The sequence below is a fragment of the Acomys russatus genome, chromosome 14 (assembly GCF_903995435.1).
Source record: "Acomys russatus chromosome 14, mAcoRus1.1, whole genome shotgun sequence".
NCBI lineage: Eukaryota > Metazoa > Chordata > Mammalia > Rodentia > Muridae > Acomys > Acomys russatus.
This window is the reverse complement of record NC_067150.1, coordinates 15,572,760-15,598,655: the sequence shown is the minus strand read 5'-3', so window position 1 is coordinate 15,598,655 and position 25,896 is coordinate 15,572,760. Positions and strand designations below refer to the sequence as shown.

The following is a 25,896-nucleotide window of genomic DNA, read 5'->3' as shown; positions in this document are numbered from 1 at the left end:
GCTTGGGAGAGCGCCACAGAGAGGAAAAGAGACACACACAGACAGGGAGAGACAGGTACCAAGAGGCTCTGAGAGGACCCAGAGAGATGGCTCAGCGCATACAGCGTAATTGCTGGAAAGTCTAAGGGCCTGAGTTCAATCCGGGGGACCCACAAGGGGGATGGAGAAAACCAACTTCAACACCTTGTCCTCGCATCTACACACACATGACTTGGTACACATCTATGTACACACACAAATACATAAATAAGCGTAATTTTAAGAAATCTTAAAGCCGGGAGGGGTAATGCACGCCTTTAATGCCAGCATTCAGGAGGCCGAGGCGGGCCCTCTCTAAGAGTTCGAGGTCTGCCTGGTCTACAGAGCGGCTTCCTGGGCAGCCAGGGCTACACAGAGAAACCCTGTCTCTAGAGGAGAGAGACATAGCAAGCAGACATTCCTCTCTTGCCTTACTCCCAGTGTTTCTTGGCCATAAGGCTAAAATAGCCTCAAATCCCTGAAACACAACAAATGCTATATTCCATGCTTGATACCTTAAAGGTGTAAAGAAGTGGGGCGGGGACAAAGAAGCTACGGGGAGAGGGGGGAGGAGTCAGAACCTACTTATTTGGGGACCTGGAAGTTCCCTCCACCATCCCGCTTGTACCTGCCCCTCCCCCTCTTGCCTCGGAGACCGCTCGGAAAATGGGGAGGGGTCTGTGCTTTGGAGCAGAGGAGACCTGTCCCCACTCGCCAAGGACACGAAGACTCCAGTAGCCTCGCCCATTCCAAATATCTCGTGAATTGCGCTGCTCAGGTACTCCGCCTTTAAGGTGTCTTTGAAATGGAGGCTCAGGGGTCCAGACATCAGAGGACAGATGCGACCCCTTAACTGTAGTAGGAGAGTGGAAAAGCCCTCCCTTCCCAGCGATTCTGGGGCCTCCCACCCCGTGTGTCCCTGGGAGGGGATCAGAGGGAGAAGCTAGGACTTGCTGGTACCAGTCGCCGCTGAGGCGCTCTTCGGTGCCGCGGCGGGTGGCACAGGCTGGCAACCCGGGGTTGGGAGGAGGAGGGGGCAATTGCAGGCAGTCACCCGCGATCCGTGTCGCGAGCCCGCCCCCAGGGCTGCCACTTCCAGCCCCACCCGCGTTGCAGCAGTGTTCCCATGCGCACCGCCTAGGGCGCACGACCCGACCCGGGCGCTGGGGTAAGTGTTCAGCTCTTGGGGACCTTTCAGGAAGTTGGGACTCGCTTCTTTGGAGCAACTGCGGAGCTGGAAAGACACAGCGCTCCTTGCTGGCTTTTCTAGGTCCTTTATCCTAGATTTCTGGCAGAGAAAACTGAAAACTCCAAAGGTACTCGCAGGTTCTCTGTCTGGAGGAAGTGGGGACCCTTAGGAATCCTCCTGCTCAGTCTGGCTGGGCTTCTGCAAACTTTTCCTATCCCAAGCAGGTCAGATCACCGAGTGTTTGTACAAAAGTCCTGACCCTCTGCGGAGTGAGCGGAGCAGAAATGCTGTTTAACCGGCGTCTCTGTATTTGATGCCTCTCCCGCACCCAGAGTAGCTCAGCCAGTACCTCCAAGTCTATCTGTCTTCTCAGCTGTCCAACTCTGTCCCTGTGCGACTCTGAAGCTATCTGGGACCTCTTTGTCCCTTTGCCTTCCTGGTACTGAGAGATCTGTCTCTCAGGCCTGGGAATTGAGTCATTATTTTTGTGGGGCTGTCTTTGTATGAGAGAGATGGGCACCTTTGGGTCTACTTCTATGCAATGCCTTTCTCTGGAGCCTTGTTCTGGTCATGTCTAAAATGGGACTAAGAGAGCGTCTGGATTTGGTTCAGAGGGCTTGCCTAGTGTGCAGAGAGCCCAGGAATTCATGTCCAGGTAAACTGGGGTGGTGGCGTGTTCCTCTGAATTCAGGAGGAAAGGTATGGGCTTCAGGAATTCAATGCAATTTTCAGCTACATAGTTTGAGGCTAGACTGGGGCACCTGAGGACATCTTCTATACAAGGCTTCTCCCCTTCCCCAGACAGGGTTTCTCTGTGTAGCCTTGGCTGTCCTAGATTTGCTTTGTAGGCCAGCCTGGCCTTGAACTCACAGAGATCCACTTGCCTCTGCCTCCAGAGTGCTGGGATTAAAGGTGCGCATCACTATGCCTGGCTGGCATTTCTTTTCATAAAGGATTTCAGGGCACTGTGCCTCCCAGCACATGGGAGATAGAACAGGTGGCTCTGTAAGCTCCAGGCCAGCAGGGTTGCATATAAGACTGTCTCAAACTTTAAAAAAAAAAAAATCTCATTTACTTATTTGTGTACATGTTGGTAGCTGGGTGGGTGGGACTGTAAATGTATGCATGCCACAACACAAATGTGGAGGTCAGAAGACAGCCTGTGGGAGTTGGTTCTCTCTGTACATGGTGTGGGTTCCAGGTGTTAAACTGGCTTGACTGCAAGCTCCTTTACCCAATGAGCCATCTTGCCAGCCTCCTATTTCTTTAGGAGCTCGCTTTTGTTTATCTGTAAATTGAGACTAAGGGAAGATGTCCTGAGAGGATTAAAGGGTTGGTGGCAGGTTAGAAGGGTCATTGTGATTTAATGACATGTGTGTCTCCAGTGAGGATTCTCTGAGACTGTGCAATCGGTGGCCAGGATCGACACTCTCACTGGCGTTTTGAAGGAATGACTTTTCTCTTTTTAAAACAAGGGAAAGCCTATGCACATCTCATATGCAGTAGAGGGCACTGGGCCCCAGGCTGGCTGTGGGTGGAGGTTGTGAAATTGTGGCCTGCGCTATTGGGTGTGAGATCATTCTCAGGGCTGAGCCCCTGTGGTGGCTTCTGTCATTGACTCTGTGTGTGACTGTCTCATGTAGAGATGTTTTCTTATGTTTCGCTGCTGTTAGTCACCAGGGAGTGTTCATTTGTTGGAGGGGGGAGGAGGTCGGTGCTGGGGCTGGAGTTCAGGGCCACCCATGTGCTTGGTAGGCAGTACAGTCTTCTGCCGAGCTACAGGCCCAGAGCTGGGCCAGCGTATGTGTACCCTCTTCTGTGTGGAGGCCCCTTCCTTGTTTCCTGTCCCTGTCTGCTTGACTGTGTAGCTGTGGACCTAGCCTGGAACTCACTATATAGCCAGGGCTGCTTTTGTGTCTCAGCGTGACTTATTATCTTTTTTTAGTTCAAATATGTACCTGTGTTCAAATGTCCGCAAGGGCATTGTACAACATCATAGATGGTTGTGAGCCACCATATGGCTGCTGGGAATTGAACTCAGGACCTTTGGAAGAGCAGGTGGTGCCCTTAACCACTGGGCCATCTCTCCAGCCCTAACTTTAATTTTAATTTTTAATTTTTCCCCCCAGAGACAGGGTTTCTCTGTTCTAGCCCTGGCTGTCCTGGACTGTCTTTGTAGACCAGGCTGACCTGGAACTCACAAAAATCCTCCTACCTCTGCCTCCCAAGTGCTGGAACTAAAGGCAAGCGCTACCACGGCACAGTAAGTGCTCTTAACCATGAAACTATCTTTCCGGACTGAGATTGGCTCTGAATTCTTGAACCTCTGCCTCTGCTTCTCAAAAACTGGAATTACAGGCCTGAGCCACCACAATGGCAGGCTAGTCAGGCCCTCAGGATGGTCTGTGTGTGGGGTGTCTCTCTCCAGACACTTCTCCTCCATCCTAAACCTCTCCAAAACCTCCTTAGGGGCCATAGGAGTGGGGCGCATGGGTTAGGGACCTTCTTTCAGGGCTCTTTCTTCGGGATTCCTAGATCCTAACTACTGTTCTTGCCTCCCGCAGACTTCTGCACAGTGCTCTGGTGGACAACTGGTAGGACATAGCAGTGGCATCTCTGCCGCGGGCGGCGGGCAGCCCATGGAGCCCGGGCTGCTGCGGCCAGCGCCGGTGAGCGAGGTCATCGTCCTTCATTACAACTACACCGGCAAGCTCCGCGGGGCGCGCTACCAGCCCGGCGCGGGCCTGCGTGCCGATGCTGCAGTGTGCCTGGCCGTGTGCGCCTTCATCGTGCTGGAGAACCTGGCGGTGCTCTTGGTGCTGGGCCGCCACCCTCGCTTCCACGCGCCCATGTTCCTGCTCCTGGGTAGCCTCACCCTGTCGGACCTGCTGGCCGGAGCGGCCTATGCCACCAACATCCTGCTGTCGGGGCCACTCACACTGCGGCTGTCGCCCGCGCTCTGGTTCGCGCGAGAAGGGGGCGTCTTCGTGGCGCTCACCGCATCGGTGCTGAGCCTTCTGGCTATTGCTCTGGAACGCCACCTCACTATGGCCCGCCGTGGACCCGCTCCCGCTGCCAGTCGCGCTCGCACCCTAGCGCTGGCGGTGGCCGCCTGGGGCGCGTCGCTGCTGCTCGGGCTGCTGCCGGCCCTGGGGTGGAACTGCTTGGGACGCCTGGAAGCCTGTTCCACGGTGCTACCGCTGTATGCCAAGGCCTACGTGCTCTTTTGCGTGCTGGCCTTTCTGGGCATCCTGGCTGCCATCTGTGCGCTCTATGCAAGGATTTACTGTCAGGTGCGGGCCAATGCGCGTCGGCTGCGGGCGCGGACCGGGTCCCGCAGGGCCATTTCGTCCTCGCGATCGCGGCACACCCCGAGGTCCCTGGCCCTGCTCCGCACGCTCAGCGTAGTGCTCCTGGCTTTCGTGGCCTGCTGGGGACCTCTGTTTCTCTTGCTATTGCTGGATGTCGCGTGCCCAGCCCGCGCGTGTCCCGTACTCCTGCAGGCCGACCCTTTCCTAGGTCTAGCCATGGCTAACTCGCTGCTGAATCCCATTATCTACACGTTCACTAACCGAGACCTGCGCCACGGGCTCCTGCGGCTGCTCTGCTGTGGTCGGGGACCCTGCAACCAAGGCTCCTCCAACAGCTTGCAGCGATCCCCCAGTGCTGCTGAGCCTTCGGTTGGTGGCCTGCCACGCTGCCTGCCACCAAGCCTGGATCGCAGCTCCAGCCCGTCTGAGCACTCATCTCCCCAGCCAGACAGGGTGGACACCAGCTGTTCCACCGGCAGTCCGAGTGCAGCAACCGCCAACCGGACCCTAGTGCCTGTGGCTACCGACTGAAACTTTCCAGCCTGCTGTCGCCCTTCACAAGAGCAGACCGATTCTCCAAAGAAGCGCGGCATCAGTAGGAAGTAGCCTATGATGGCGGGGAAGGGAAAGAAGGAACGGAAATGGATGGACTGTCCCATGACAGGAACAGAAGACTTAAATTCATGCCCCTCAGGGGTCTGACATGGACAATAAGGAAGAGAAAAAAGTGACGGGACGCTGTAGTGATGTAGCGATGCAGAGCCAGTGTGGCTGGAGCAGAAACTGAGGAGCAAGAGTGGGGAGGTGACAGGGGAGGTTATGAGAAGTCCTGTTGATTCTGAGGAAAGCCTTTGGCTTGACTCGGAGTGATGTGAAGCCATAGAGAATTCTAAACAAAGAAGGGACCGGATCGGCTTCAAACGTCACAGGTACTCCGCGCGCGCGCGCGCGCGTGCGACAACTGCAACCGGAGTTCAAGGGAGCCACTGGAAGATTAAGGAGTAAAGTGGAAGCTTCCAGCATGCTCAGAAGTAGGTGAGGTCTAGACAGAGCGTGCTCAGGGCTGGCAGGATGAATGGCTGGCTACAGAGCGAGGCAGAGTTGTGAAGAAAGACAGTAAGGTAAGCTTAGTTCCAAAAAATTGACTCTGGAGCCTTAGCCAGATCTTAACTGCCAAACTTCCCGAATGGGGACATTCTTCACACAAAATATAACTACAATTAAAAAAAAAAAAAAAACAATTCAAGCAGCTGTCCTTACTGTGATCGGTCAGAATAAATCCATCTATTTCTTTATTATTTTCTTTTCCATGGAGTGCCATGATCATTATCTTTAAGAGTATGTATTTATTGGGGTTGGAGAGATAGCTCAGCAGTTAAGTGCACTTGTTGCTCTTGCAAAGGACCCCCGTTCCAGTTCCAGCACCCAAGTGGTGGTTCACAACCATTGGCAATTTCAGTTCCAAGGTACCTGATGCCCTCACCTGACCTCTGAGGGCACCAGGCATATGCTTGGTGTACAGAAATGAATACAAGCCAAACACATAAACTAAAAAATCTAAAAAAAAAAAAAAAAAAAAACTAAAACAAAACAAAACAAAAAACCAAAGCTGAAAATTTTACTTCTATGTGTTTACTGTGAGATAGGCTCTCACAAATACAGCCCAAGCTGGCCAGAAACTTGCTATGTAAACCAGGCTGGCCTGGAACTCTTGAGTGCTAGAATTAAAGGTGTTTTATTTGGGCATGGGGGGCGGTCTTAGGATATGCCTTACTTTACAGGTATAGCAGTTCAGGCCAGCCTGGTCTAACATAGTGAGGCCCTGCCTTTAAAACTTTTATTTCCAGCAGGGCACAGTGGCACATGCCTTTAATCCCAGCACTCAGGAGGCAGAGGCAGACAGATTGATGAGAGTTCGAGGCCAGCCTGGTCTACAAAGCAAGTCCAGGATAGCCACGGCCACACAGAGAAACCCTGTCTCCAGAAACAAAACAAAACAAAACAAAAAACCCTTTTATTTCCAAGCTAGGCAGTGATGGCGCATGACTTTAATTCTAGCACTGGGGAGGAGGCAGAGGCAGGTAGATCTCTGAGTTTGAGGCCAGTCTGCTTTACAAAGTGAAGTCAGAACAGGTGGGGGGGGGCTGCTGTTACACAGAGAAACCCTGTCTCGAAAAAACAAAAGCAAACCAACCAACCAAACAAACCCAACAACATGAACAACTTCTGTCCACTTTTCTTTACTTATGTATTTTGTGGCTGTGTGTGTGTGGTGGGGGTACCTGTCAGCCACAGCACGGGTATGGAGGTCAGAGAACAACTTTTCTCAGTAGGTGCTCTCCTTCTACCACATGGATCCAGAGATCCAGCTCACTTTGCTATTCTTGTTTTGTTTTTCGTTTTTTTTTTTCGAGACAGGGTTTTCCTTGTAATCCTGGCTGTCCTGGAACTCACTTTGTAGGCCAGCCTGGCCTCGAACTCACAGCGATTCGCCTGCCTCTGTCTCCTGAGTGCTGGAATTAAAGAGGTGTGCCACCACTGTCTCGCCAGGCTGTCATTCTTGCCAACAAATACCTTTACCCCTTGAGGCATCTCACTCGACCCACAACCATCCTACCCCCCTGTTTTGTCTGTCTGTTTTGTTTTCTCACTATTTATGACAAATATCCCCGATTTCCTCTGGTGAAAATCTCTTCTGGACTGTTCATCAGCCTTCGCGATCTGACTGGCCCATCCTGCAAGTAGCCTGCACCCCCACCCCAACACCCTGATAGCATAGGTTTTAAACTGGTCATTAAACCCGCCTGTAATCTTGTCAATTTACATCACGTTCCTCTGGATGGATGAGAAGTCCTTGACACTGATGATTCGGTTGCTCACTGAGCAATTCTGTGCCACATACAGGTCCATGGACTCATGTGGGTGTGTAAAGGACTCACGTTCAACATGAGCGCACACCCCCAGCCCCAATATTGAGACGACGCTTCTTTGTAGCCCAGGCTGGCTTCAAACATGCTATGAAGCCAAAGACGACCTTATTATTCTTGGGAATTCTGTTTCTGTGAGCAAAAGTGTGCCCTACCACATCTCCCTTATTCTGTGTTGGGATGCTACAGTCCCAGCCTCCATTTATTTGGTCGATAAATTGTAACGCGGATTTCCCTTGCCCAGTGTCTTAGTGGGGATGTGGGGGAGGCATGGAGGAGGCGCCTGCTTTTAGGGTCTGGCTCCTTCGAAGTTCTGCCTGTTTCCCGGGGGCGATACAGAGCTCTGATTTGTGTCTATAAAAGGCTTGCTTCCCATGCCAGCTTTAGCAGGTCCCTAGACGCATTCATGGCCCCTGGCACTTGCCTGGCTGGTGGGCGGGCAAGGGCCTGCAGTGGAGGAAGGAGGATAGGGTAGGGGAAGGACTCTGGCTGGGGTTTAAAGTGCCGCGCGCCACCTTGCAGCAGCCCTGGGAATTGCATCAGACAGAGGGCGGGCCTGGGTTCTGGCCACTTGTTAAGGTACAGCACGCCCCCTTGAGGCCATTCTGGGAACTGCATGCAGCATGAAAGCAAGTGATGATGGGGATGTGCAAAAACCAACCAACCAACCAACCAAAACCAAAAACGAATCTCTTTCCCAAAAGTTCGTGCAAAGCCAGTGAGAGGCACAGTCCGGTAGGCTCCCAGGAATCCTCCACACAGTTCTCGTATCTTTCCTAGTATGTTGGTTTGGTGGTTTTACAGTGGGGAACTTAAGAGATTCCAATACTAAATTAAAAAAAAACCCAGTTCCCTATTTAAACACTAAATTTAAAAGGCTCTGCTGGGACTTGTAGGGAACTTCCTGACATATTTTTGTTGGAAAATGACCTGAAACGCAAATCTTTTTTTTTTTCCATTTGTTTTTTGAATAGGGTCTCATTATGTAGCCCAGGCTGACTCACTAAGGATGCCCTTAAATTTTCTGATCCCTCTCCCTCAGTTTCCTGGGTTACAAGTATGTTCTACACTCAGCTGTTCCACATCACTCTGTTGTTTGTTTTCAATTACTCCTTTAATAGAATAAAACAAGGTCTTACTGTGCAGCCCTGGCTGGCCTAGAACTTGCTATGTAGACCAGGCTGGCCTCGAACGCACAGAGATCCATTGTTTCTGCCTCTTCAAGTTTGTTTTTATTATTTTCATTTGTTTGCTTGTTTTTCAAGACAGGGTTTCAATGTGTAGCCCTGGCTGTCCTGGACTCGCTTTGTAGACCAGACTGGCCTCGAACTCACAGTGATCTGCCTGCCTCTGCCTCCCTGAGTGCTGGAAATAAAGGCGTGCACCACCACACCCGGCCACCTCTTGAGTTTTAAAATTAAAGATGTGTGACATCTATTCCTGGCTTTATTGCTCCTCCCTCCCAGAGTCTCACTGTGTAATCTGAGCTGTTCTCAGGCGTCCCACCTTTCTGCCCTAGCTGCCCCTGTGTAACTGTCCTTTAAAACTGTGCCCCCTGCAATCCCAGCACTCAGATGGAACTAGCTCTGTGACTTCAAGTCCAGCCTGGCCTATAAAGCTAGTCCAGAAAAGCTACACAGAGAAAACCCTGTCTCAAAAAACAAAACAGAAGAAAACAAAACAAAAACTCTATTCCTTTTTTCAACATCTCTTCTTCTTTTAATATTTATTTATGTATACAATGCTCTGCCTGCATGTACCCCTGCACACCAACAGAGGGAACCAGATCTCATTATAGATGGTTGTGAGCCACCATGTGGTTGCTGGGAATTGAACTCAGGACCTCTGGGAGAGCAGCCAGTGCTCTTAACCTCTGAGCCATCTCTCCAGCCCCCCCAGGCTTACTTTGAAGTGGAGGTAATCCCCCTGTTTCAATACCCTGATTGCTGGGATTACAGATGTGTCACCTCATCCAGGCTTATTTCAATTTCCTTTCATGGATATGGGTATTTTGCTTGCAGGATGTCTGTGTACCACCTAGTGCATGGTGCCTGTAGAGGTCAGAAGACAACATTGGGTCCCCTGGAGCTGATGTTATGGATGGCCGTGAGCCATCATGTGGGTGCTGGGGATAGACTCTAGGTCCTCTGCCAAAGCACTGAGTACTCTAAACCACTCATCTGTCCAGCTCCCTTTTTTGATGTTGTTGTGCTGCTGCTGGTAGTTTTTTATTTTTGTTTTTCAAGACAGTGTTTATCTTTGGAGTCCTGGCTGTCCTGGACTCACTTTGTAGACCAGGCTGGCCTCAAACTCACATCGATCCGCCTGCTTCTGCCTCCTGAGTGCTGGGATTAAAGGCATGCGCCACCACGCCCAGCTTCCAGCTCCTACTTTTAAAAAAATATTTATTTATTACATACACAGTGTTCTGCCTGCATATACACCTGTACATCAGAAGAGGTCACTAGATCGCATTATAGATGGTTGTGAGCTACCATGTGGTTTTTGGGAATTGAACTTAGGACCCCTGGAAGAACAGACAGTGCTCTTAACCTCTGAGCCATCTCTCCAGCCCCCTAGCTCCTACTTTTAATGTAATGTTTGTTTTGTCACAGGGTCTCTAAGTAGCCCAGGCTGGCCTAGAACTCACTATCATTTCGTCTCAGTGCTGGAGTTCTAAGCTGTGTCCCACATGCAGCTTCTAGCTTTGCGTTTTCTCTTGTCCTGGGGCTGAAACCCAGGCCTTTGGGCACACCAGGTAAGTGACCGAGTACTGAGTTATGCCCTGAGCTTGTCTTTCAATTAAAAAAAAAAAACTTACAATTTCTAATTTCTAATTGTGCGTGTGTGCTGGTTAGAAGTGGGGACTGGAGTTACAGGATTTGTGTCACCTGGTGTGGACCCTGGGATCCAAACCCTGACAATGCAGTCAATTGCTCTTAACTGCTGAGTCATCCCCCTAGCTTTCTCTTTTGCTTTTTCTTTGAAGCGCTCACTCTCCCGCCTCATCCACAGAATGGCTGAAATGACAGGCCTACATCACCAGGTCCAGCTCCATCTTGCTTCTTTTTAACTGGCTGTATAGTATTTCACTACCAGCTATCAAGACATGTAGGAGTTGAGCCCAGCCCTCTGCCAGTCACAATGTCATGCGATAAACATCTGTATGTGTTGAATGAGCCTTGATAAAGCTCTACAGCTATCTCACAGGGCCGGGAGACTGGACTTTGAGAGACAGAAACTGTGGTCTTAGCCAACATGTCAGGAATACACCACCACTGCTGAGTGTGGCCTGGAAGTGTGGCTTTATCGGCTTTAGTTCCAAGTCCTGAGAATGACCATTGAAAAGGTTGGATTCACTTCAGGTTTCCAGGAACTTCGACATGGACCAACATCTCTTCCACTGGACATTTATTTCTTTAAGTCAGCTGCTAAGTACAAATAGACTTACTTAAAAGTTATACAGCCAAGCTGGGCGTGGTGGCTCATGCCTTTAATCCCAGCACTTGGGAGGCAGAGCCAGGTGGATCGCTGTGAGTTCGAGGCCAGCCTGGTCTACAAAGTGAGTCCAGGACAGCCGAGGCTACACAGAGAAACCCTGCCTCAAAAAAACAAAAAACAAAACACAACAAAAATTATTCAGCCAAGCACAGTGGCTATGTGAAAACCTCAGCACTTGGGAGGCTGAGGCAGGAGAATCACTATGGGTTCAAGGCCAGTCTGGGCTACACAAAGAAACCCAGTCTCAAACATAAATAAGTATGACTAGGGGAGAGTCTACACATTTGTAATCCCAGCACTGGAAGATGGAGGCAGGAGACTCAGAGTTCAAAGCCAGCCTAGGCTACAGAATGACATCCTGTCTGCATCAATCAGTCCATCAGTCCGTCAAGTAAAATATTTTAAAATGTTTATTCATCTTTATTTTATATGTATTCATGGTCCTGGTACCTATGGAGGAAGAAGAGGCCATTGGATCCCCTGGAACTGGAGTAACAGATGTTTGTTTCCACCATAATACCAGTTCTGAGAATTGAACCTGGGTCTTCCAGAAGAACAGTCGGTGCTGTAACCACTGAGCCGCCTCTCCAGCACCAATAAGAAATAACTTCCGGGTGTGGTGGCGCCACGCCTGTAATCCCAGCACTTGGGAGGTAGAGGCAGGCAGATCTCTGTGAGTTTGAAGCCAGCCTGGTCTACAAAGTAAGTCCAGGACAGCCAAGGCTACATAGGAAAGCCCTGTCTAGAAAAACCCAAAATAAAAAAGAAAGAGACTGTAACACTCAGCAAGGGGCCTCGCGGTGGCTCAGCAGGTAAAGGTTCTCATTGTCAGGCCTGTGCACATGAGTTCCATTTGCAGGCCCCACGGGGAAGAGAATCAGTTTGTGCGAGTCGGCTCGACCTCTACACAACCACACACACAAATAAGTTAACGTACACAAAGTCCTATGTGGTGTCACAGCTTTTAACCCCAGCACGCAGAAGGCAGAGGCAAGAGGGTCTCTGTGAGTTCAAGGCCAGTCAGGGTTAATAAGGGAGGCTTGTCTCAAAAAGAAGTTACAGGGCTCCAGCAAAGGCTCAGCAGTTAAAAGCACTTGTTGCACTGGGCATGGTGTCGTACACCTGTAATCCCAGCACTCTGGAAAACAGTGGTAGGCAGATCTCTGTTGAATTCGAGGCCAGCCTGATCCAGGACACAGAGACCAAGTCTACAGGACTAAGTCTACACAGAGAAACCCTGTCCCAACAAAACAAACAAACAACAACAACAACAACAAAAAGGGAGCACTTGTTGCTCCTAGCCAGGTATGGTGGTGCATGCCTTTAATCCCAGCACTCAGGGAGGCAAAAGCAGGCAAATTTCTGTGGGTTCGCCGGGCATAGTGGCGCACACCTTTAATGCCAGCACTTGGGAGGCAGAGGCACGCGAATCGCTATGAATTTGAGGCCAGCCTAGTCTACAAAGCAAGTCCAGGACAGCCAAGGCTACATAAAGAGATTCTGTTTCGAAAAACCAAAAAAGTTTTTTTTTTTCCCCTGTTGGTTCCAGGCCAGCCTGGAATGCAAGTCCAGGATAGCTAAGACTACACAGAGAAATCTTGTCTTGAAAAACGAAAAAGAAACAAACAAAAAAGCACTTGTGCTCTTATGGAGGACTCAGGTTTGATTTCCAGCAGCCGCACGGCAGCTGCAGTTCCAAGGATCCTAACCTCGGTGGGCACCAAGCATGCCCGTGGTGTACATACATGCAAGCAAAACCATGCATAAAATTAATAAATAAAACTTAAAAATAAAATTATAAGGCTGAAGAGATGGCTCGGCATTTAAGAGTACTTGCTGCTTTTGCAGAGGGCCAGAGTTCGATTCCACCATACACGGTAGTGGCTTACAACCACCTGGAACTTCAGCGGACACGGCATGCACACGGTGTGCACGCGGGGCACAGGCGTACATGCAGGCAAAACACCCACACACGTAAAGTAAGATACAAATAGGAATAAATACATAAAAAGGTTATTTAAAGGAAGTTATATATCTCAACCAGGTAGATGGGTCGAACTGGACCGTGGGAGGCGTGGGAGGGAGGGTCTGCCAGGCCTGGTTCAGCTGGAGGAGAACGTGACAGCCTAACCCGGAGGCCCGCTCCTAGGGCCGCCCAGACCCACGCCCTGCTCCCTCCGCCCGGCACCTGCAGGAAGAGCTGGAACCGCCTCTGCGTGCCCGCCGCTCGTTTCCGCCCTCCCGCTCCTCCCACGCGTGCCGCCCGCGACCCCGCAGCACCGCTGTCCCCGATCCCAGGCCCCCGGGGGTCCCCTTCGGCTCCACCCGGAAGCGTGGCGCGTGGCGGCCCGGCGGCGCGGATTGGACGCGTGGCACCGACAGAGACACCCGGGGGGGTGGGACGGAGGTGAGCGAGCGCCCGCGGAGGATGCGGTGGGGAATCAGCTCCGGGCGCCGCCCGCGATCGCGCGTGGGACCGTGCACGCGGCGCTGTGGGGCGGGGGGGGGGCGCGTGCCCCACCAAGTGCACACCCCGCCGCCGAGCGCGCACGCCCGCGTAGGGTGGCGGTCGCGGAGAGGAGGGGTAGGGGTCGCCCGCGGCCGGCGCCCCGGGACTCTTATTGTGACAGGGTGGCGCGCTGTGCTTAGTCACCGTGACCCGCGCGGCGGAGGCGGAGGCAGAACGCGGCCATGGCGGGGTGAGTGCGCCGCTCGGGGCGGCGGCCCGGGACCAGGCCCCGCGGGCTCTCCAGGCGTCCGAGCTGCGCCTCCGAGCGGTGGGGAGGCCGCTTAAGCAGGCACCGGGTACCGGGCGGCCGCTGCACAGCCCCCTGCGCAATGCCAGGCCTGAGCTCCCGCCGTGTGGTCACGCGTGACAGTCGCTCACTTACTGGGGGCCCCTGGAGCATTCCGTCGCCCCCAGCCCCCACGACGCTTTAATAGACATAACACGCGGGGACGCGACTCCGGCCTGAGCCCCAGATCGTAGGGAGCCAGCTGCGCACCCTCTCTCTCTCTCCACATCTCCCTTTCAAAACATAACTCGTCCCTTTCCCCCCACCCCCGGCCCCCTCCCCACGTCTCCAAGGGTCTCTCGAGTCCCTCACCGAAGGTGTTCAGACAATGCACACTTTCTGCCACCAGGACTTTGGCACTTAATGTTTTCTGTACAGACCTCGCTTTATTTTCAGGTCTTTTCTGTTTTTCTGCTGTATCCTTGGGAGCTCAGAACAGTTCTTAGTACATACTTGGCAGGCTCTGTCCTTTTTGGTGAGGTGGTGAAGAAAGGAATTTGGCCTGCTGGAGGAAGGGAAGGGCAGGATGCTGGAAGAGACCGAGTGAGGAGGTTTGAAAGGGACTGACTGTGTGGAGCTTTGCAGGCCATGGAGGAGCTGGGTTTCCGCTCTCAGGCTCGGTAAAAGGTATTGGGGGGTAATTCTGAGCAGGAAAGGAACGTGATGTGACCTGTTTCTTAGGCCTCCAGGCTAGTGAGTTGGGGAGAAGTTAGTTTGAATGGAGCCAGGTGTTATCTAGTTTTACTTGGTTTGGCAAACTGCTCTGGCCTTACAAAAAGAATCATGGCTGTACATGGTGGCACGTTCTGTAATCCCAGCACACAGGAGGATGAGTAGTTCAAGAGCCAGCCTTGGTTACAAAGTGAGTTTGAGGGCAGTTTGGGCTATCTAAGACCCTGTTGCGCCAAAAAAAAAAAAAAAAAAAAAAAAAAAAAGGCAGGGTCTGGCCTAACCCAGCCTCTGTTCCCAGCAGCCCTATACTTTTCCTCCCTCCAGGCCCCTAACTGCTTGTGGTGGAACTGTACCTTGTCACCAGGAACCCCATGCAGCCCGAACCCAGGCCTAGCGGGGCTCCCCGCAGCAGCCAGTTCCTGCCCCTGTGGTCAAAGTGCCCCGAGGGGGCAGGGGACGCGGTGATGTACGCCTCCACGGAGTGCAAGGCCGAGGTGACACCCTCGCAGGACGGTAACCGCACCTTCAGCTACACGCTAGAGGATCACACCAAGCAGGCTTTTGGCATCATGAATGAGCTTCGGCTAAGTCAGCAACTCTGTGACGTGACCCTGCAGGTCAAATATGAGGACATCCCAGCTGCCCAGTTCATGGCCCACAAGGTGGTGCTGGCCTCCTCCAGCCCGGTCTTTAAGGCCATGTTCACCAACGGGCTTCGGGAGCAGGGCATGGAGGTGGTGTCCATCGAAGGCATCCACCCTAAGGTCATGGAACGGCTTATTGAGTTCGCTTACACGGCCTCCATCTCGGTGGGCGAGAAATGTGTGCTGCACGTGATGAATGGGGCGGTCATGTACCAAATTGACAGCGTGGTCCGAGCCTGCAGCGACTTCCTGGTGCAGCAGCTGGATCCCAGCAACGCCATCGGCATCGCCAACTTCGCGGAGCAGATCGGCTGCACGGAACTGCACCAGCGTGCCCGGGAGTATATCTACATGCACTTCGGGGAGGTGAGTGAGGCCTGGGGTTTGGGCTCAGTAGTCACAAGGGGTGGGTGGGATAGGCGACCTGGTCATGTCCCCACCCCCCACCCCCCACCCCCCGACACTGAACAGTCATTGGAAGCTGGAGGGAAACGGAAACCTCTGTTTGGTGTTTTCTTTTTCCTTCCTCCTTTTCTCCCATAGGGTCTCATGTAGCCCAGGCTGGCCCTCGTCTGGTTATGTATCTGAGGATGACTTTAAACTCCTGATTCTCCTGTCTCAGTCTCCTAAGTACTGTAGTTACAGACATTCTCCTGCACAGTTGACTTAAGTTGTACAGGGACTAACCCGGGGCTTTGTGTTTTCTAGGCAAGCATTCTACCAGCCAAGCCCCTGCCCCAGGACTTGATTTGTTTGTATGTCTGTCTGTCTGTCTGTATGTATGTATTTATATAGGTTTTTCAAGACAGAGCTTCTCTTGTAGTCCTGGCTATCCTAGACTCACTTTGTGACCAGGCTGGCCTTGAACTCACAGAGATCCACTTGCCTCTGCCTTCTGAGTGCTGGGATTAAAGGTGTGTCACCCATGCCCAGCTTCAATTTTATTTTTTTAGACAGTCTTCTTTAGCTGAAGATTTTTTGGGTTTTGTTGTTATTGTTTGTTTTTCAACAGGGTTTCTTTGTGTAGCCTTGGCTGTCCTGGACCAGGCTGGCCTGGAACTCACAGAGATCCCCTGGCCTTGCTTCCTGAATGCTGGGATTAAAGGCATGTGCCACCACCGCCAGGACTAGATTTTTTGTTTTATTTTATTTATTTTTGTTTTTCTTTCTGGGGGGCTATTCAAGACAGGGTTTCTCTGTATATCCCTGGCTATCCTGGACTCGCTTTGTAGACCAGGCTGGCCTCAGACACTGGGATTAAAGACATGTGTCACCATGCCGGGCTATTGAAGCTGTTTTTTAACTCCTATCTTTGCTGTCATACTCTGAGTGCTGAGATCATAGGCAGGCAATACCATACTCTATATTATTTATGATGATGATTGTATCATTTATTTGTGTGTGTGCACATGCACATGGACAGGCTGATCTTGTGGGAAAGTCAGAGGACAACCTGCAGGAGTAGTTTCCCTCTTGATACCTTATATATATTTCTACACTTAAACTCAGACCATTGGTCTTAGCAGAACGTGCCTTTGCCCACAAACCACATTTGCTGACCTAAAAACGCAGGTTCTGAGGCCCTAATCCTTTAGACAGGCCCTCACGCTGCCTGAGCAACCTGCATTCTCTGGGTCAAAGTCATGATGGCCAGTGATTTTAATCCCAGGACTCTGGAAGCAGGTGGATCACTGAGAGTTCCAGGACACCCTAGGCCACACAGTGAGACCCTATCTTTAAAAAAGGGGTGGGGTGGGGTGGCACAAGCCTTTAATTCCAGCACTTAGGAGGCGAGGCAGGTAGATCTGAGTTCCAGGCTAGACTGATCTATCTATACAGTGAGTTCTAGGATAGCCAGGGCTACACAGAGAAACCCTATCTTGAAGCACCGCCCCCCCCCCACCCTGTTGCTATGTGAGCAGGCAGTCAACAGGATCCACCAACCTCATGCACACAGTCTGGGAACTGCAAGTGCCAGCCTTGCTTGGGTTTTCTTGGGTTTACATGTTACTGCTTTCATTTTCATTTCTCAGTGCAGGAAGTCCTTAAGGGAAAGTAACAGGAGAGTTCTTGGAAAAAGTCAGTCTGCAGCAGCCCTGATTCTTGGGTGGCAGTGACTAGAAACTAGCCCTGGAGCTGGGCGCAGTGGAACACCCCTGTAATCCCAGCACCTGGGGAGGCAGAGGCTGGCGGATCTCTGTGAGTTCAAGGCCAGCCTGGTTTACAAAGTGAGTCCAGGACAATGAAGGCTACACAGAGAAACCCTATCTCAAGAAAAAAGAAAGAAAGAAAGAAAGAGAAAGAAAAGAAGAAAAGGTGCCCTGAACATGACAATGATGCATTCTGGTGTTTTGTTTTGTTGTTTTGTTTTTTTGAGACAGGGGTTCTCCGTTTAGCCTTGGCTGTCCTGGACTCACTGTGTAGACCAGACTGGCCTCGAACTCACAGTGATCTGCCTCCCAAGTGCACAGTGATGCATTCTGAATATTATCAAACCCAAACCCCAAGTCTGAAATACCCCACAACCGAGTGTGTGTGTGTGTGTGTGTGTGTGTGTGTGTGTTTCAAGACAGGATTTCTCTGTGTAGCCTTGGCTGTGCTGGACTTGCTTTGTAGACCAGGCTGGCCTTGAACTTACAGCGATCCACTTGCTTCTGCCTCCCGAGTACTGGGATTACAGGCGTGCACCACTGCTGCCTGGCTTATTTTATTTTTATTAAATAAAATTTTTATTGTATTTATTTAGAGGGGCAATACACGTGCTACAATTCATGTGGAGGGCAGAAGACAACTTGCAGAAGTTGATATTCTCCTTCCATCATGAGTCCTGGGGTTGACCTGAAGTCCTCAAAAACAAAGCGAACAAGCCCAGTGCCTTTCTGAGCTGGTAATGGCAGTCACTGCCAAGCCAGACCATCAATCCCAGGGACCCACCCATCAGACACCACACACATACACAGTAAACCAATAAATAATTAAATGTAATGAAAAAACATTTTAGCCGGGTGTGGTGGCCCTTGCCCTGGGGAGGCAGAGGCAGGCCTATCTCTGTGAGTTCGAGGCCAGCCTGGTTTACAAATCAAGTCTAGGACAGCCAAGGCTACACAAAAAAACCCTGTCTCAATTTAATTTTCCCCCTGAGAGAGGAAGGTGTTACTATGCAGACCCAGCTGGCCTGGAACTCACAGACACCCTCCTGCTTCTCCCTTCTAAGTGCTGAGATTAACGACCAGACTGGGCTCAACTATTAGTTTGTTTATTTTTGTTTGTTTACTTGTTTGTTTTTTGAGGCAGGGTTTCCTCTGTGTAGCCTTGGCTATCCTGGACTCACTCTGTAGACCAGGCTGGCCTCGAACTCAGAGATCCTCCTGCCTCTGCCTCCTGAGTATTGGCATTAAAGATGTGTGTCACCATACCCGGCTAGTTGGGTTTGTTTGTTTGTTTTTATGTTCTGCCTGCATGTATGCCTAGATGCCAGAAGAGGGCATTAGATCTCATTATAGATGGTTGTGAGCCACCATATGGTTGCTGGGAATTGAACTCTGGACCTTTGGAAGAGCAGCCAGTGCTCTTAACCACTGAACCATCTCTCCAGCCCTAGTTTGTTTGTTTGTTTGTTTTTAATAATTTATTTAATTTTATTTTAGCGTGAGGGTGTCAGAGCCATTGGAACTGGAATTACAGACAGTTGTGAGCTTCCATGTGGTGGCTGGGAATTGAACCCTGGTCCTTTGGAAGAGCACACAGTGCTGTTAACCTCTGAGCCATCTCTCCAGCTCCAGTTTGTTTATTTTTGAGACAGGATCGTACTTAAGTCGTCCTAGCTGTTTTGGAACTGGCTATGCAGACCAGTCTGGCCTTGAATTCAGACATCCTTCTGCCAGTCTCAGGAGGGATAGGGCTTATAGGCTTGTGCCACTACACCTGGCTATACACTTTTTAAAAATTAAAACCAAGATCAATACAGATGTCTAAAGAGACCCCACTGTGTGGCCTGTGTAAGGCCAGGTGTGTGGGTGCTAGGCCAGGAGGGCTTCCCTGGAGAGCAGCCTCTTACCTGTGCTTCCTGCAGGTGGCCAAACAGGAGGAGTTCTTCAACCTGTCCCACTGCCAGCTGGCTACGCTCATCAGCCGAGATGATCTGAACGTGCGCTGCGAGTCCGAGGTGTTTCACGCGTGCATCGACTGGGTCAAGTACGACTGCCCGCAGCGGCGTTTCTACGTGCAGGCGTTGCTGCGGGCAGTGCGCTGCCACGCGCTCACCCCGCGCTTCCTGCAGACGCAGCTGCAGAAGTGCGAGATCCTGCAGGCGGACGCACGCTGCAAGGACTACCTGGTGCAGATCTTCCAGGAGCTCACGCTGCACAAGCCCACACAGGCCGTGCCCTGCCGCGCGCCCAAGGTGGGTCGCCTCATCTACACCGCAGGCGGCTACTTCCGACAGTCGCTCAGCTACCTGGAGGCCTACAACCCGAGCGATGGCTCCTGGCTGCGCCTAGCCGACCTGCAGGTGCCACGCAGCGGACTGGCGGGCTGCGTGGTGGGCGGGCTACTCTACGCTGTGGGTGGCCGCAACAACTCGCCAGATGGCAACACTGACTCCAGCGCCCTGGACTGCTACAACCCAATGACCAACCAGTGGTCGCCCTGTGCCTCTATGAGCGTGCCGCGCAACCGCATCGGGGTGGGGGTCATAGACGGCCACATCTACGCAGTTGGGGGTTCTCACGGCTGCATCCACCACAGCAGTGTGGAGAGGTGAGCACCAGGGGCCCACAGGAGGTCGAGTGGCTGGGATATTCATTCTCAGTGTCCAGGGTTGAGAAGTGCTCGAGGGGGCTGTCCCAAACCTGTAGGAGTCATCTGTGCACACTAGGGACAGCAGGAATTACTGTGTGAACTGTATCACTACGTTAAATTATGTCATCCAAACCGGGATATAGTTCAGTGATAGGACTCTAGTTCATTTCTTTTCTTTTTGTTTGTTTCCTTCTTCTTTTTTTTTTTTTTTTTTTTTTGGTTGTTGTTGTTGTTGTTTGTTTGTTTTTCAAGACAGGGTTTCTCTGTGTAGCCCTGGCTGTCCTGGACTATTTGTAGACCAGGCTGGCCTCAAACTCACAGTGATATGCCTGCCTCTACCTCCCGACTGCTGGGATTAAAAGGCGTGTGCCACCACTGCCTGGCTTTGTTTTTATTGTTGTTGTTGTTTTTTGAGACAGGGTAGCCTTGACTGTCCTAGACTCACTTTGTAGACCAGGCTGGCTTTGAACCACCCGCCTCTGCCTCTGAAGTGCTGGGATGTGGCTCAGTTGGTAGAGCGCTTGCCCAGGGTTCGGAAGCCCTGTGTCTCACCCTCCCTCCCCACACTTCTTAAGCCTGGTGGCAGGTACATACTGCCTGTCAGCCCAGCATTTGGGAGCTGGAGTAAAAGGGTCAGGAATTCAAGATTATCTTTGGCTGTATTATCTTTGGCACGTTCAAGGCCAGCCTGGGACATAAGAGACCCTGTCTCACGACAGACAACTGCCCTTTCCCCCAACTTCTCCAAATGTAGGGCTTGGAGCGAGGGTAGGAAAATGACAAAAGTTGAAAATGTTATATTTGTGGTGCCGGTACAGAACCTAGGAACTTGTGTGTGCTAGGCCTGCCCTCTACCCCTGAGCTAACCCCACCCCTAGCTTGAAAATGGAGGTTTAAACAAGCGCCCTAGGGGCCTCTAGTATGTGTGGACCCCGAGTATGATGGTGGGGTGATGCCTCACCTGGAGCAGGGTGCTGTCAAGGACAGGGGCACTGTTAATTCCAAGAACACAGGTATAGACTGGATGCTGCCGAGCCAGCCGGGACGTGTGCACCCCAACTCTGATCATGTGGCTCGGAGGAGACTTTCTAGGGGTTCTGGAGTTGAACATCTGCCCAGACGCTACTTGGTAACCCTGGCTGTCCTACCCCACATTTCCGATGCAAACCTTACTTGTGCTGTGAGGCCATGAGTCCCAAAGGAGTGACACACACGGGTGCTGAGGTTTCATAAGGGATGACTGTGAGCCTCAGTTTTCTCCTCTGAAGTAAGGAGATCAGAGCCAGGAGTGGTGCTGCACACCTTTCATCCCGCACTGGGAACACTGAAGGAGGACCATGAGAGTTCAAGGCTAACCTGGGCTACATAATAGGTTCCTATCTCCAAAAACCAGTAGAAAAAGTTCTAGTAGATGGTGGGCCTATTGTCAGGAAGGCCAGCTGTGGTTCCTGAGGTGACCGCAGTGTAATTATGTCCTTTGCAGATATGAGCCAGAAAGGGACGAGTGGCACCTTGTGGCGCCAATGTTGACACGGAGGATTGGTGTGGGCGTGGCGGTGCTCAACCGCTTGCTGTATGCCGTAGGGGGCTTCGATGGGACTAACCGGCTTAACTCAGCAGAGTGTTACTATCCCGAGAGGAATGAGTGGCGGATGATTACACCAATGAATACCATTCGGAGTGGGGCCGGTGAGTGGCGCATGTGGGCGGAGCGTGTGGGAAAGACCATACCCACCCAGCTTCCTTTCTGTCCCTTCTTCCTGGTATCAAGCCTCCGCCCTTCCAGCTCTCTTTTGGTTTGAGTCAGAGGTACAGGTCACGCACTCTGAGGCTACTCTTGAAGTCCTTATGTAGCTGAGGCTGACTTTGAACTCCTGATCCTCCAACCTCATCCGCTCCAGTGATGGAGGGAAGGACGGTGGCTACTGAGGAGGTCCTCCGTAGAGCATGCCTCACGGTGATTCCTGTTGTGCTCTTGTGTTTAGGGGTCTGTGTCCTGCACAACCGTATCTATGCAGCAGGGGGCTACGATGGGCAGGACCAGCTGAACAGCGTGGAACGCTATGACGTGGAGACAGAGACCTGGACTTTCGTAGCCCCCATGAAGCATCGCCGGAGTGCGCTGGGTATTACGGTGCACCAGGGCAGGATCTACGTTCTCGGTGAGCCAGCCCCGTCCCCTCCCAGGCTGGGTCGGGGTGAGAAAGACTGAAGTAGTCATTTTGGTGGTGAGGATAGGTGCTGGGGAACTCCTGACCGCTTGACAAGTGTTCTATAATACTGTACCAAGCTCCAAGGCCTGGGGGTGGGGATTCTGGGCGGGGCTCTACCACAGAGCCACACCCCCAGCCTTCCCTGGGAAGGCTAGGCTAGGCAGGAACATTGAGTGGATCCCACCTCATTCCTACCCATTCCCTCCTGTTTCTGCTGCCTTTCACAGTGGTGGGCTGAGCCTTCTGGGGGCTGTGACCACCCTCTTCACTTTTCCTGCAGGAGGCTACGATGGCCACACTTTTCTGGACAGTGTGGAATGCTATGACCCAGACGCCGACACCTGGAGTGAGGTGACCCGTATGACGTCTGGCCGAAGTGGGGTGGGTGTTGCGGTCACCATGGAACCCTGTCGGAAGCAGATTGACCAACAGAACTGTACCTGCTGAGTCACTGGGTCACCTGAGTACTGACAACAAGAAGGAAGACCTGTCCATCCAATCCACTGCTGTCTTCGAACAGAAAGAAGGAAAAACAAAAACCCACAAACAGAAAACACAGAGACAGAAGAGGCAGCAAACAAAACATCACTCTCCAGGAAGGGCGGCGGGAAGGCCTTGAAAATGACATCCTTGTGCCCATTTGTCATAGCGCCTGGAGCACCCAAGCCTGCCTGGCTCGGGTACGGGAGGGGCGCCTTCCCAGGTGAGAGCCCCTGCTCCCTCTGGCTGGGCATGAAGCCACCACCAGCACCCAGACCCCTTTTCAGGGGGGGTCAGGCAAAGCAGGAAGTCACCTGTGTTGTCTTAGGTCCCTGCAACTTGGTGATCAATTCCAAGGGACAAAGGGGAAGAAAGGATCAGGTGGGGCCCAGGGCCTGAGGCGCTCTCTGAAGCTGTGGCCCCCAGGGACAGGCCTGCACAGAGAAGCCTCCAGGCCTCCAGGCCCTGGACAGTTATTTTTGTTAAGTAACCCCGTAACTTTCCCATGGAAATAAAGACTGGATGAAGAGTGTCTGTACACAAGTCCTCAGAGGGTGGTTGGAGTCCCTGAGGAGAGACAGCTCTTCTATTGAAAGGCACTCAGATCTTGATGGGGCTGATATTTGAACCCCGTTTGTTGTCTCTGCTTACCATTGTGCACTCTGCTCACAAAGCATATCTTGCTCCCTCATGGGCCACACAGTTGTCTGCCAGTTTCAGGTGTACTGGGAGCCAGTGACCTAACTTCTGTGCCACTTCTCCTAGGACCTCCTGTGTTTTGCTTGGTTTTGAGACAGGGTCTCATGTAGTGTAGTCCAGGCTGGCCTCTAGTTCAGACCCTGAACTCCTGGTCCTCCCTCTGCTCCGGAGTGCTAAGATTACAGATGTACACCACCAACCCTGGTTCCTGCTTGTCCTTTTTGTACCCAAGCAGGAAAATAAAGATGTCTGGCACCTTGCGTGTGGCTCAGTGGATAGGGAGCTAACTCATCACATGTGAAGCCCTGGCTTCCATCCCCAGCACTGGTAAAGCAGGCATGGTGGACCACACCCGTACCAAGCAGCAGGAGGCAGAGGCAAGAATCAACCCAAGACCAGCCTGGCCTGCACAAGACCTGTCTCAAAAATAACAGTAATGGGGGCTGGAGAGATGGCTCAGTGGTTAAGAACACTTGTTGCTCCTCCAAAGGTCCCAAGTTCAATTCCCAGCATGGTGCCTCACAACTGCCTATAATAGGATCTGATGGCCTCTTCTAGCCTGCAGATGCATAGGAAGACAGAGCACTGTATACACAAAGAAATTTTATTAAAAAAAAAAAAAAAAGTAATGGCAAGATGGTGGTGGCAGCAGCAGCGCATGCCTCTAATTTCAACTCTCAAGAGGCAGAGGCAGGCAGATCTCTTTGAGTTTGAGGTCACCTTGGTCTACAGACCAAGAGTTCCAGGACAGCCAGCTTTGTTATACAGAGAAACCCAGTCTCAAAGAACAAACAAAACAAAAGAGCAAACAACAAAAATGTGCCACTGTGCCTGGCTCTTGGGAATTTTTTTTTTCCAGGACAAGGCTTCTCTGTGTTAGCCTTAGCTGTCCTGGACTCACTTTGTTTTTTTGTTTTGTTTTGTTTTGTTTTGTTATTTTTGGTTTTTCGAGACAGGGTTTCTCTGTGTAGCCTTGGCCATCCTGGACTCACTTTGTAGACTAGGCTGGCCTCGAACTCACAACGATTCGCCTGCCTCTGCCTCCCGAGTGCTGGGATTAAAGGTGTGTACCACCACGCCCGGCCCACAATTTTATTCTTTATTGACTACAAATGGGCTGGTATTCTCTCTAAATGGAGAGGCGAAAGGGCTGAGTTCTACAGGGACCTTTGTAGTCCCTATTAATGACAGTTCAACTCTGAGTCCAGTCAGCTCCCTTGGCCAGACCCAGACCTACCTCCCCGAAGGCCAGAGGCTAGCCTGGTAGCTATGGCTCCTGAACACAACAGTTCCAGTGACCACTGATGCTTACAGGGGCACAGTTAAGATGAGATGGGCTGTACTGTGACCCAGTGCATATGAAGTCACAGCTGCCACTGTGCCATGTGTCATACTGTAGTCCCATTACTACAAAGGCACCAGCCCAGGTGAACCAGAGCCACAAAGAGCAGATGAGAACAGCGGGAGTTGGGACTGGCCTCCAGCTGCCTGGGCAAGAGCTGCAGGGTGAGCAGGAGCTAGCACTGACCTCCGGAGCCAGTCCTTCCCTGAGCTTCAGCATCCTCATCTCCCTGTGGGGAAGATTTTTAAAGGTACAGAATAAAGGAAGTTCAAGGTCATCCTCAGTTATGTGTGCACTTGGAAGCTATATTGGGCTACATGAGACCGGGTCAACCAATTCCAGGAGCTGGAGATGGCTCAGCAGTTAAGAGCACTTGCTTTGCTGCTCTTCCAGAAACCTAACTTCAGTTTCCCAGTGCAATCACAAACACCTGTAACTCCATCTCTAATGGATCCAGTGTCCTCTTCTGGCCTCTGAAGGCAACTGAACACACATGGCATGCACACACACACACAAATACACACCCACATTTTTTAAATATAAACATTTTTTTTTGCCGATGGTGGTGGCGCATGCCTTTAGTTTCAACACCTGAGAGGCAGAGGCAGGTAGATTGCTATGTGTTCGAGGCCAGCCTGGTCTACAAAGCCAGTCCAGGACAGCCAAGGCTAACACAGAGAAACCCTGTCCTGAAAAAAAAAAGAAAAAAAATTTTTTCCAGCTGGGCAGTGGTGGCTACTCCTTTAATCCCAGCATTTGGGGGGCAGAGGCAAGCAGGCCAGCCTGGTCTACAAAGTGAATTCAGGATAGTCAAGACTACACAAAGAGACCCTGTTTTCAAAAAGAAAAAAAATTTTTTTCTATGTTTAGGAAAAATGATCAGGTAATTTTTCACCAAACTCAGGGTTCTTAGATGTCTTCATGTGTAAAGTACAGCTAGGAATGATATTACCAGCATGTAACTCCAGCGATGAGAGGCTGAGGCAGGAGGATTGTCACTTCAGGGCCAGTCTGAGCTACAGAGCAAGATCCTTTCTCATCTTTATGGAGCTGGATGTGGTGGCACATACCTTTAGTACCAGTGCTATGAAGAGGGAGGCAGATATCTGAATTCCAGCCTGGTCTACATAAGTTCCAGGCCAGCCTGAGCTACATGGTAAGACCCTGTGAAACTACAAACTAATGACACAGGCTGGAGAGCTGCCCAGCTCATGACTAGCAAGTTCTGGTGCCTCTGCCTTCTGTGGGGTGCCTGCACACAGATGCACAGACATAGACAGTCACACACAGCCGTCTATAAGTAAA

The 25,896-nt window shown here is 51.6% G+C and overlaps 2 protein-coding genes across 2 annotated transcripts; both read left to right on the top strand.

The window, feature by feature from the left end:
- The first annotated feature begins 3,504 nt into the window (after positions 1-3,504).
- S1pr5 (sphingosine-1-phosphate receptor 5) lies at positions 3,505-5,187 on the top strand. The gene has a single exon (XM_051155782.1). The coding sequence runs from the start codon at positions 3,847-3,849 to the stop codon at positions 5,047-5,049; it is 1,203 nt and encodes a 400-aa protein (XP_051011739.1). The 5' UTR covers positions 3,505-3,846; the 3' UTR covers positions 5,050-5,187.
- A 7,939-nt stretch (positions 5,188-13,126) lies between these two features.
- On the top strand, positions 13,127-22,641 carry Keap1 (kelch like ECH associated protein 1). Its single transcript, XM_051155986.1, has 6 exons — positions 13,127-13,353; positions 14,738-15,423; positions 19,130-19,815; positions 21,341-21,546; positions 21,843-22,019; positions 22,351-22,641. Exons 2-6 carry the CDS (start codon positions 14,785-14,787, stop codon positions 22,515-22,517), a joined length of 1,875 nt encoding a protein of 624 aa, XP_051011943.1. The 5' UTR covers positions 13,127-13,353; positions 14,738-14,784; the 3' UTR covers positions 22,518-22,641.
- Positions 22,642-25,896: the final 3,255 nt, after the last annotated feature.